Below are 11,785 nucleotides of genomic sequence, written 5' to 3' on the forward strand. Positions count from 1 at the left end.
CTATTTCAAATCATATAAATATGGCAAACAAGAAAAACAAACCTCCCTCCCCCTCCCCCTCCCCCTCCCCTCCCCCCTCAGCCGGTCTAGCCCCCAGCACCTGGGCCAACGCCCACGGAAGAGGAACTCCCAGTCCCGACACCCGCCCCCGCCGCACGTCATTAATAGCCCAACTCCAAATGCGGCGTTCCTCGGGGTTCCTGGGCTTCGCCGGCAAAGCCCTCGCCATCTGTCTACTCCTCCTCTTTCTTTCGACGGGCGCCTACGGCGGCATGATCACGGGTTTTACCAATGGCTTCTTTGCCGCGCTCACACGCATCAAAACCGACCCTTCGGTCGTGCGGGGGTACGAGCCAAAGGAAGAATTCACGGGGGTGAAGGCGGTGGATCAAGTTTTGGTTACGCTGGTGACGTTTTTTGCTGCTTGGTTGGATGCTGGGGGCCCGGTGGAGGGAACCACGTGGGAGGAGGAGACGTGGGAAGGGCCGTGGCTGGAGGGCTTGGTTAAGGGAAAGGAGGGGATGCAGCGGGGAAGGACGTGGGACGTGGATGTGCCGCTTTGGATGGCTATGGTGCAGTTTGCGGGTGCTTGGGCGTTGGTGAGTGTAGAGGGGGCGAGGAGGGGCAATCAGGGGAGGGTTGTTGGTTGGTGAGTTGATTTTTTTTTTTTTTTTTTTTACCTTTGCTAGTGGTTTGGTGACTGTTCGTGATAGAGGAGTTGTGGATGACTTGTGTTGAAAGGGGGAAAGGACGGGTAGTGATGGCTGACGGTTTTACAGGACTGGGTTTTGGGGTATAGGCATGCAATTATTGTCATACACCATCGCTGGCCCGATTTACTTCATCATCTACTTGGTTACATCGCCCGTAGCAAGTGGCAGCGACGTGGACGCGCTGGTCGTCGACGGACGGGAGATGGCCATGCTACCAGTGTGCGTCACAATGGCCTTCATTGTTCCGGCGTTCATGATGGGATTACCAAGCATGCCGCAAGCTGAGCACCAGAATTGGATAGCTACCTGGCAGGTGTTTCCCATTCTGCAGGCTAACCTGATTTTCTTCCTCAAGAGCTTGTGTGGCTCTTCTGGTGCTGGAGCAGAGGGGAGAAACAGCAGCAGAGTCACAAATCGGGGGAAAGCGGCCGGCGCAAGCCCGGTGTATCAATTCACGATGAGCCTGTGCGTAGTGGCTCAATTGGCCTTCCTTACCATTGCGCTGATCCCGCCCACTGCTTTGCCAGAAAGCTTGGCTGCCTCGTATCCGTGGCTCTCGACGATGTTGAGGGAGGTGAGCATTGGTTCGGCTCTCCCTAGGGCCCTATGGAATGCACCGTCTACCGATACGGCGAGCCCGATCTGGATTGCGTATTTGGCGCCGTTGGCAAAGCACTTTCTGCAGTGGGACGTGTACAGCGGTAACTTTGCGCTGCTCACCTGGGCTGCGTACCAATATTGGGCGGCTGGAGTCGGCGGTTTTAAGCGATTTGGCAAGGCGTTGGGCTGGTTCGTGCTTGGTGGGCCAATTTCGACAGCGGCATATCTTTTGTGGGAGAGAGATGAGGCCGTTATCGAAAGAGAGGATGAGCGGGGGAGGAGGAGAAGTCGGTAAACGGTGAAGACGGACACGGGAGTTTGAGCAAGAAGAGACGGACCGGGGCAAGTCGAAGTCGAACTCGGGGACCAGAAACCAGGGCAATGGCAAATTCCGAAATGCGGGGGTTCCGAGCTTGTACAGTAGGTCTCCTCACTCACTGCTCGGCGCAGATTTCCCGTTAACGTATCCACCACGGCAGGGGCGCGTGGCGCTGGAGACCTAGAGGTACTACCGCAGTACACTACACTATGCACGAAACGGACAAGGATCCGAAACAGGATTCAATGTCCATCTTGGCGCCTTCCCTCTTTTTGCCTGGGCTGCCGTCTATCATCTTCATCCCACCTTCTGTTCCTGACTTTCGTCATTAATTTCGATTTCCGTCTGTTCCGGCCAAAACACTGCCCTGGACACCACACAGTACTTATCCCGTCCTCCTTCCCTTCGGTCGCAACTAAAAAGTACTTGTCGCTCCAGTCGCTTCTTGCCGACATCGTCGCTCGTTTCAATCCGAACTCGCTTCCACTTTGCTTTTGATGCACTCGGTCCAGTCTGGGGCCGCTTGCTACAGATTTTCTCGGGTTCTTCCCAGGGCCCGCCCAGCTCCACAGAAGACCTAAGCCGGGAAGCTGACCACCATCGCCGCAACGATCAATGACAGCAGGCAAACCGCCCATGATATACCGTAGCTAAGCCCCTGTGATGACCTGATCGGCCCGCCAATCCTTCGAGTCGATGACATGACCGTGACTTCTACACTTACCCTACTGCGTAGAGATATCAACAACAATTGCGCTGGCGCAACCTAATCACCACCCTTTCCAAATGTTGACGAGCGACGCCATGAGCCTCAGAACCCTTGGACAAGCAACAGCATGAGGAGCTTTACCAGGAGCACGGCCGACGAGGGAGGAGGCGCCAGTGTCGATAATGCTTCGTTCGAAAAGGGCCTCAGCATATTCAGTAAAACCGGCATCTTGGCCCCTTTGCGCAAGACCGGGACATCGGCAACAACGTTGACCAGGACTATCAAGGCCTCAACACAACAGCTGTATCGGAGATACGTCCTCGAGCTTATATTTCAAGAAAAAGAACTGCCACCTTCAAAACACGGCCGACATATTCCATTACGACCCCATCATGACAAACCCCTGATCGACGAACGGCGAGGGAGCGCATATATCCCAAACACGATTCGGACATCCCGCTACACCATCTACGATTTCATCCCGAAGCAGTTATTCTTCCAGTTCTCGCGCCTGGCCAACTTCTACTTCCTCTGCGTCGGTGTTCCTCAAACCATTCCGGGCGTCAGTACCACCGGAAACTTCACAACCATCATTCCCCTATTGTTCTTTGTATTTCTCACTATTGTCAAGGAGGGATACGATGACTGGAAACGCCATCGGCTCGACAAGGTGGAAAATGCAAGAAGCGCGACCGTCCTCCGGCCCACTGGCCACGTCGACAGCCGACAGGACTGGCGGACTGGGTTTGGATTACGAAGAACAAAGGATAAGGACACAGTGGCGGTTCAAGAGGTTATACCCGACTCGGAATATCAATGGCATGCCACGCAATGGAAGGATTTGAAAGTCGGCGATGTCATCAAGCTCTCCCGCGACGAGGATGTTCCCGCAGATATCGTGCTGCTGTACGCCGACGGCGAAAATTCCATGGCCTACATCGAGACGATGGCTCTAGACGGAGAGACGAATCTGAAGAATAAGCAAGTATCCAAGGCACTGCAGCGTTGCAACACCATACAAGGCATTGCCAATTGCCAGGCCGAGTTCGTGGTGGAGGATCCCAATCCGGATCTCTATCGGTTTGACGGAAGAGTAACCGTGGACGGTGAAACGTTGCCTTTGACTTTAAATGAAGTGGTGTACAGAGGCTGCACGCTACGCAACACAACATGCGCGATCGGTATGGTCATCAATACGGGAGAAGAGTGCAAACTCCGACGAAACGCCGACCGACACCCCAAGGCAAAGAAGCCGGCCATGGAGAAAATTGCCAACAGGATTGTCATCAGCCTTGTTGTTGTGGTCATCTCCCTTTCCATCGGTTGTTCCATGGGCTATTTGCTCTGGAAAAATGCTTATGAGCATAAGGCATGGTACTTGAGGCACCTGGGAGTTGACTTTGAGGATATTATTATCGGATTTTTCATCCAGTTCAACAATATCATTCCTTTGGCGCTATATGTTAGCTTGGAGATTGTCAGAATCGGGCAGATGTGGTGGCTCAACTCCGATCTGGAGATGTACGACAAAGTATCCGACACGCCAGCCAAGTGCAACACCAACACTATTCTCGAAAATTTAGGGCAGATCGGTTACGTCTTTTCGGACAAGACAGGGACTTTGACTGAGAATGTCATGAAGTTCCGAAAGATGAGCATCGCCGGAACGACATGGTTGCATGAGATGGATATTGTGAAGGAGCAGGAAGCACAAGGGCTCACCCAAACGGAAACGAAGGGCAAAGGGCTCAACGTTATGTTGGAACCGACCTTTGAAAACGACAACGCATTGACAAAGACAACAACCGCTGTGTCAGTCCGTTCACCGAACCCGCGCCGGTCATCTTCACAATGGCGGTCGACTGGTCGGCCTGACCATGTCCAGCCAGAGGTCACGACTGAGGATCTACTTGAGTACATAAGGCTGCGCCCAAAGGCTCCGTTTTCGAGGAGGGCAGTTCAGTATCTTCTTGCTATGGCCCTCTGCCACACCTGCTTGCCAGAAATTAGAGACGGGGAGATTGAGTTCCAGGCCGCTTCACCCGATGAGCTTGCTCTTGTCAAGGCCGCTCAAGAGCTTGGGTTTCTCGTGGTCCAACGGTCCTCCCAGTCCGTCACGCTCCGTATATCGCGGGGTGATGGCACTGAGTTGGAGCGCACCTACCAAATCCTCGACGTGATAGAGTTCAGCAGCAAGCGAAAGCGCATGTCCATTATCGTGCGATGTCCCGATGAAAGGATATGGCTGATAACCAAGGGCGCCGACTCCGTCATTCTGCCACGGCTAAGGATGGCACAACTGGCAATACAAAAGGCTAACGAAGTCCGCAAGAGCTTGGAGGTTGAGCATGAAATGCAACGCAGGAGTGAGGCTCGAGAACCACGTAACAGTTTTGGCGGGCGGCCCAGCCTTACAATCCGCCGCAGCATCCACCTTGCCAGACAGAATAGCGTTGCTGGACCTAGCAAGCGCCCAATCACCAATCGTAGTAAGTCGTTTGAGGTGGGTAGAATGTCCCTGTCTGCACCAGAAAATCGCCTCAGGCCCCAGGTTACCGTTCGCACAGCATCCTATGATGTGCCTTATGAGGACGCTGCAGCGGCGTCAGTGTCAGACAAGTTTGCATTCCTTGACGATCCTTCCGTGTGCGATGAGGGTGCTATCTTCACTCGATGCTTCAAGCACATTGATGATTTCGCAACCGAGGGCCTTCGAACACTTCTGTTCGCCCAACGGTTCTTGTCCGAGTCTGAGTACAACACATGGAAGAAGCTTTACCGCGACGCAGAGACGAGTCTTGTCGATCGTCAAGAGCGCATCGAAACGGCAGGTGAATTGATCGAACAGACCCTGGACCTCATCGGTGCCACGGCAATCGAAGACAAACTTCAGAAAGGTGTCCCCGAGACAATCGAGCGTCTCCGCCGAGCTAACATCAAAATATGGATGCTCACTGGCGACAAGCGCGAAACGGCCATCAACATCGCCCACTCGGCTCGGCTTTGTCGTCCTACTTCTGACATATATATCCTCGACGCCACCAAAGGAAACTTGGAAGGTCAAATTATGGACATTGTCGACGAGCTAAACATCCGGGCCGAAACCATGCCTACTGCGATTCCCAATCACACCGTAGTAGTAATCGACGGCCACACGCTTGCGGCGCTGGATCAGCCGGAAACGCACGGGAATGCCAAAGAACTCTTTTACAGCCTCATCCCGACGATTGACTCGGTCATCTGCTGTCGTGCCTCCCCCGCCCAGAAAGCCTTGCTCGTCACCGCCATCCGTAACCACTCCCATCAACCGAGCACCACCAAGAAGAAGGGCTTCCTCGCCTATCTGATCACACCTAGACGAACACCACCACTCACTCTCGCCATCGGCGATGGTGCCAATGATCTGGCGATGCTCTCAGCTGCCCACGTCGGCGTAGGCATCTCGGGCCGGGAAGGTCTGCAAGCCGCGCGAGTTGCTGATTACGCCGTGTCACAGTTCCGCTTCCTCGCCCGCCTCCTGTTGGTACACGGAAGATGGAATTACGCCCGCACCTCCAAGTTCATTGTTGCCACGTTTTGGAAGGAGATGTTCTTCTATTTGCCCACCGAGCTGTACCAGCGCTACACAGGATATACAGGCACCAGTCTTTACGAATCGTGGAGTTTGACGGTGCTGAACACGCTTTTCACCAGTTTGTGCGTGATCGTCCCCGGAGTGTGGGAGCAGGACCTGAGCGCAGAAACGCTGATGGCCGTGCCAGAACTGTATGTCTGGGGCCAGAGGGACGGCGGGTTGAATCTGCGGAAGTATCTGGGATGGATGGTGGCGGCTGTTGCACAAGGTGTGGTGGTCTGGTGGGTGTGTTGGGGTCTCTACGGTGGGATTGCGGTGAAGGACAATGGTCTGTTTGCTGTGGGCAATTTGGTCTTTACCGTCGCCATTGTCTGGACCAACTTGAAATTGCTGTACGTGTTTGTTCCCTCACTCATTCTCACTCTTTTTCTTTTTTCTCTTTCTTTTAGGCACGACACTAACCTGTCAACCAACAACAGCATCATTGACACCCACCACAAGACCGGCATAATCCTTGGCGCATTCGGCATTACCTTTGCAGGCTGGTGGATCTGGCAGATCTTCCTCGCCAGCGCCTACGCCCCGGGTGTCTGGCCTTACGCAGTCCGCGGTGGGTTCTTTTCCTCGTTCGGCCCTGATCCAGCCTGGTGGGTTGCTCTTTTTGCGGCCGTCGGCCTGCTCACCGCTGTTGAACTCGGCTATAAATCCACCAAGCGGAACATGATCATTTCCGGACTATGGAGGCTGGGATGGAGGAAATGGATGCAGTGGGAGACATGGAAGGGACTCCTTGCACTCGGGAGAGGAGGAGGAGCGAGGGGAGCAGGGCCCATGTGGGCTTGGGATGAAGCAGGTGGTGAGGGCAGGAACGTGGAGGAGTGGGACGTGGAACTTTGGCAGGCTCTGGAGCGGGAGCAAACCGTTAGAGAGGCCTTGAAGGGGATGGCTAGGGTTGGGCATGAGTGCGATGGGCCTGAACCTGAGGAAATATCGAAGGAAGAGGAGGATAATGAGAAGAACAGGGTTGAGGAGAGTTCGACGATGGACAGCGAGGGACAGCATGAGTCGGCAGTGGTGGAGAGTCTTCAGATCTCGAAATAGGCTTTCAAGGTTGAATGCTCTCTGCATGTCTGGCTTGTGGAAGGCAGTGAGTGTAAGTGGGGAACAGTTTGGTCTTTGGATTGCTTCTCTTGGATACATACGCATCGAGATACCCTTTCGTATACGATATTATAGATTTCATATCTTTCATAAACGATATTTGAAACACCAACTGCCCAATTTCGTGGAACATGATGGGCGTTGACGGCGATGGGACTCGGGCCGACGGTCATCCACATACCTAGCTCCCTTAATGATGGCTGACCAACAGTCACGCGAATGCCAGGCACTAGGCACAACGAACCAACTCAAAGCCTGGTTCTCAGCTTCTACCATACACAAGACATGGGAACCGTGAGGTTTGTGTACTTGTGCCTGTGCCTGTGCCTGTGCCTGTGCATGAGTCTGAGTACCCATGACTGCGACCGCAACGGTGACTCGTGAGTAACCGGGGACGGAGAAAGTTGTCCTTGAACCAAAGGTTTTTCTTTTTTTCTCCTCCTGGCTGACCTTGGGCGCCTTGAAGGTGCAATGGGGCGCATGGATTCTGGTGTGCAGTATTTAACCGTGGGTCACGGTAGTAAACCGTTACTACCTAGGTAGGTAGTTAGCCTGACGAACCAATGGAACCCACTCCCTTCACTCTACCCATCAACCGTGAGCAACGTTGGAAAACCAGTTGCACGCCCACGAGCGGAAATATTAAATCAAGTAACTTGTGCTGGTAGATGGCAGATGGTGGCTGGTAGCCTGGTTGTCAGTGACGATGTCAATCAGTCAGGCCGATTCAGCAACCGGGAGGATGAATCGAAGGATGAAGAAACCGAGCAACTCAATGGCAAGTTTGCGGGCACGATGCTGACAAAGTTGGTATGTGCTCGGAAGTTACTTTGGGAGGCAACCGCTGTTGTTCGCACTGGAACACGGGCAGTGTAGTAGCAAAGGTTGAGTGTCATGAGAGCTCTATTGTTATCTGACTGCTTGTGTGCTGGTGTATGTGGTCAGGAGAGTGAGTCCAATGAGACAGGATCTTTTTATGACGAGAGCGGCGTATTTGGTGTATGTGTTTGTGTGTGTGTGTGTTTGTGTGTGTGTGTGTGTGTGTATTTGGTTCTTTTCTTATCAAAGAATCTGGGGTTGGAGAGGAGGACTCCCAACGTGGAAGCGGGTGTGGCGGGTTGCACGAATAAATACCGTCGAGTGCTACACAGCCTAGGATGTGTATAGGGGCGTGTTCGTTATAGTCTCAGTTCTCAATGACCCACACCTCCAAAACCCACCCTACCCCACCCTTTTTGCGGTAGCAGGTCTGAGCGGGTTTTGGGTTTTTTAGCCGTCGGCTGCAGAAGAATAACTAAGCATTAATATATATAATAAATCCAGCAAAATTAATATAAGTAGGTAAAAATTACATTTATATAGAGCTTTCCATTCTCAATCTAATAGTAGTCTTAATTTTCTTATACGACCAATATTCGTTGAGATGCAAGGCTTTGAAATTTAAGGCTTTTACCCCCTCGAGGCTGCATTACCTTAACGGGTAGTCCGAGCTTTATAAAAATAATACCATTAGAACCGCCTCATCAAAGCTATCTTCCTCATATTAATATCTTATTGAACACATTAATATTGAAGTTAGAAATAAAAGAAATTTAAAAATAAAAAAATTGTTATGGGGCATTCTTGGTGGATACCTGGATGCTCTGTCTTATCATAGTAGATGCTCGCTAGAGCATATAGTTTGCTATATAAGAGTGTTCGTCCCGTCAACCTCTGTTAAGGTTGACGGATCATTAATTCATATTATACCAACCTTACATCTATCTTGCTCACACTCAGTGAAGTCGTGTGCGAGGTTCCAGGTTGAGGCTCGCGACAGCTCTTGTCTTCAGCTTCCTTTAATAAGACTGTCGTTAATCGTTACGTACTGTTGCTCTGTCTAGTAACTAGTTGCTCATATTATTATTCTCTGTTGTCATTACTTGTGAAGTACATTATCGCGTAACAAAAATAAAATACTACCCCCTCGAAGTTGCATTACCTCAAGGGGTGGTCCGTACTTTATAAAAATAATACTATTAGAACCGGCTCATCGAGGCTATTCTCAATATATATTTCCTATAGTTATACGATTATTAATAGGGTAAAAAATAAGGAGTGTCTAAAACCTTAAAAGTAACTGCAGCCGACGAAGGTTTACCTTTAAGGTTGCATTACTATAAAGGGTGGTCCGAGTTTAAAAAAAAAATTATTTTTAAAAAGAGTTTAAAAAGACCATCCTCTAGATACTTTATTCTTATTTTTACTATTTTTCCTTATTTTATTATAAGGGAAAATATAAAAAGAAAATTTGGAGTTTATATGGGAGTTTCTGCAGCCGACGGCGTTTTGGCGCAAAACCGTAACAAACCTCCTCTTACAAAAGTTCGAGGAGAGGAGACCTATATAATTGTAGAGCGGGTCCGCTGAAGCTTGTCGTTGGAGGTTAATATAATAGAAACTATGTTCGTTACTATAGTAAAAAGTTAGGGGGGATATTACTAGTCTCTATCACATAACCTCCGACGACAAGCTTCAACGGACCCACCCTACAATTATATAAGTCTCCTCTCCTTGAACTTTTGTGAGAGGAGGTCTATTATAGTTTTGTGCAAAAACGTCGTCGGCTGCAGTTGTATACATACAAATCGGCCTTAATAAAGACTAGAAATCTATAAATACTTACAAATATCTTAATAATAATAAATCGTATTTAGAAACGGCTTACTTGTTGGATATAGTACAAGTACGAACTTCCGTAAATATTTTTTTTTTCTATTATTACCTATATTAATTATTAACTATTTACTAGGGGGTTACCTTCGTTGGTTATAATAATTATTATTTAAGAAATAGGTATTATATTTCTACTAACTTTAATTTAGAAAATTATTTAAAACTTAATTAAGATAATAGCCTAAGTAAATTATACCTTCGATAAAATTTTTACTTTTATTTAATATTTTGAAACCTATTTCGACCTTACTACATTATTTATACTAAATATAATTATATAGCAATGTATTACTACAATTATTAAATATACGAATTTAGACAATTATAAATAGCTTTAGACTCGGTTTATATATATTATTATTCAACTTTTATTCAACCTAACCGTTCAATTAACGTTTAATTAAGCCCTACATTAGCTTTACCCTAAGTAGGTTAAATATATTTATTATATTATTTATTAATACGGTAATACAATTTTAATTACTATAATTAAGTTTAATAAAAGTATTATACTTTAGGTAATATTGGTTATTCTTCCTACGTAAATTATATTATAAATTATACCTCTTACTTATCTCGGTTAAAAATAAAAGGATGTTATTATAATATATTCCGGTATTAAACCCCTATTAATTAATTAAGATTTTTATAAAATATATAAATTTATTCTATTTATTTTAATAAGTAATTAATATATTTAAACTAATACGTTATAGGATTATATACGTTCGGAATATTTTATATATATTCTCTTTGAACCTAAATAAGCCCTCTATTACCGATTTCTCAAACTCCTTCGCGTTCTAGAATTCGCTATTCGGATAATATTTATCGCTATTAACGAACTTTATACCGTTTACTAATAATACAACTTCCGTACCTATTTCTCTAATCTTTATTAATTCTAATAAACTCTACCCCTTTTAATCCTATAGTTCAAATATATAATTATATTAATTAAAGAATTAGAAATATATATATAAGAATACACCGGTTTCTATCTACTTAAATAATTAATAAATTTACTTTAAATTATTCGTACTTCTATTGATTAGTTTAATATTAGTATTATCTTTAATTCTATCTCTAAATTTAAAATATAAAACTTTAAACGTTTTAAATTCCTCCTCGGCCCTACTTCCAATAGTATTATCCCGAAAATAATTATTTATATCGATAATAAGGATTTAATTGGTAAAGCGAAGAAGCATTTTATCCGTTCCTTAATTAAATGTAGTCTCTATAATTAATCTAATATATATCTAATTATCTAAGTATACTACTTATATATCCGCCCTATAAATTAAAATCGCCTCTACTATTAATTTATTACCCCCGAATCCTAATATCGTATTATTATATCTATAATAGCATTAGGAATAGGAATAGATATCCCTAATATAATATATATTATACAATATAATTAGGTTAAATCTAAGGATATTTCGGATTTATAGTAGCGTTTTAGCCGTACTATCTATAATAGTAAATATAACTTCGCCTACTTCTTTACGCCCTACTAATACTTTAATTAGCTTAGGTTCGAATTTATTAAACCGTCTATATTAGTAACGCAACCTACCAACCCCTCGTATATATATAAATCTAATTCGTCCTTTATAATAAATACCTTATTCGAAGTTATATAATTTTAATTATTAAATTAGACTATAAATATATAGTCTATAGAAAACCCCGTCTATAGTATATTCCTACTCCGGAACCTCTAATTAAAAAAGTAAATAAAGTAGGACAAGAAGTAATAAATTAACTTAATTAATAGCTATTCCAATATATATACTATTGCTAACGTAATATATTTCTACGAAGCCCTACTTAAAATACTATAAGGTTATATCGATTATTAGAATTATTTACAGAATACTTACTATAATAAATATAATTATTACTTTAATTAAATTAAGTAAATGCCTTTAAAACCGAAGAAGTTTAGTGCCCCTACGCTTATAAATAAAGTAAATTTATTCTTATTT

General features: G+C 46.1%; 2 protein-coding genes across 2 annotated transcripts; both read left to right on the forward strand.

Moving 5' to 3' along the window:
* Positions 1–20: 20 nt before the first annotated feature.
* Positions 21–1,832, forward strand: NCU06282 (hypothetical protein; the record flags this gene model as incomplete). Its single annotated transcript, XM_011395855.1, has 2 exons — positions 21–649; positions 780–1,832. The coding sequence occupies 2 exons, from the start codon at positions 21–23 to the stop codon at positions 1,606–1,608; spliced, it is 1,458 nt and encodes a 485-aa protein (XP_011394157.1). The 3' UTR covers positions 1,609–1,832.
* NCU06281 (P-type ATPase) lies at positions 1,831–7,546 on the forward strand. Its single transcript, XM_956641.3, has 2 exons — positions 1,831–6,307; positions 6,395–7,546. Exons 1-2 carry the CDS (start codon positions 2,469–2,471, stop codon positions 7,014–7,016), a joined length of 4,461 nt encoding a protein of 1,486 aa, XP_961734.3. The 5' UTR covers positions 1,831–2,468; the 3' UTR covers positions 7,017–7,546.
* The last annotated feature ends 4,239 nt before the right edge of the window (positions 7,547–11,785 follow it).

The sequence above is a fragment of the Neurospora crassa genome, linkage group IV (genome assembly GCF_000182925.2).
Source record: "Neurospora crassa OR74A linkage group IV, whole genome shotgun sequence".
In the NCBI taxonomy this organism is placed as follows: Eukaryota; Fungi; Ascomycota; class Sordariomycetes; order Sordariales; family Sordariaceae; genus Neurospora; species Neurospora crassa.

Excerpts from the sequence above, each read along its gene's own strand:
- NCU06281 (XM_956641.3), top strand. The coding sequence starts at position 2,469 with ATGAGGAGCTTTACCAGGAGCACGGCCGACGAGGGAGGAGGCGCCAGT. Across the intron at positions 6,308-6,394 it reads TGGACCAACTTGAAATTGCT|CATCATTGACACCCACCACA; the intron begins GTACGTGTTTGT and ends AACCAACAACAG.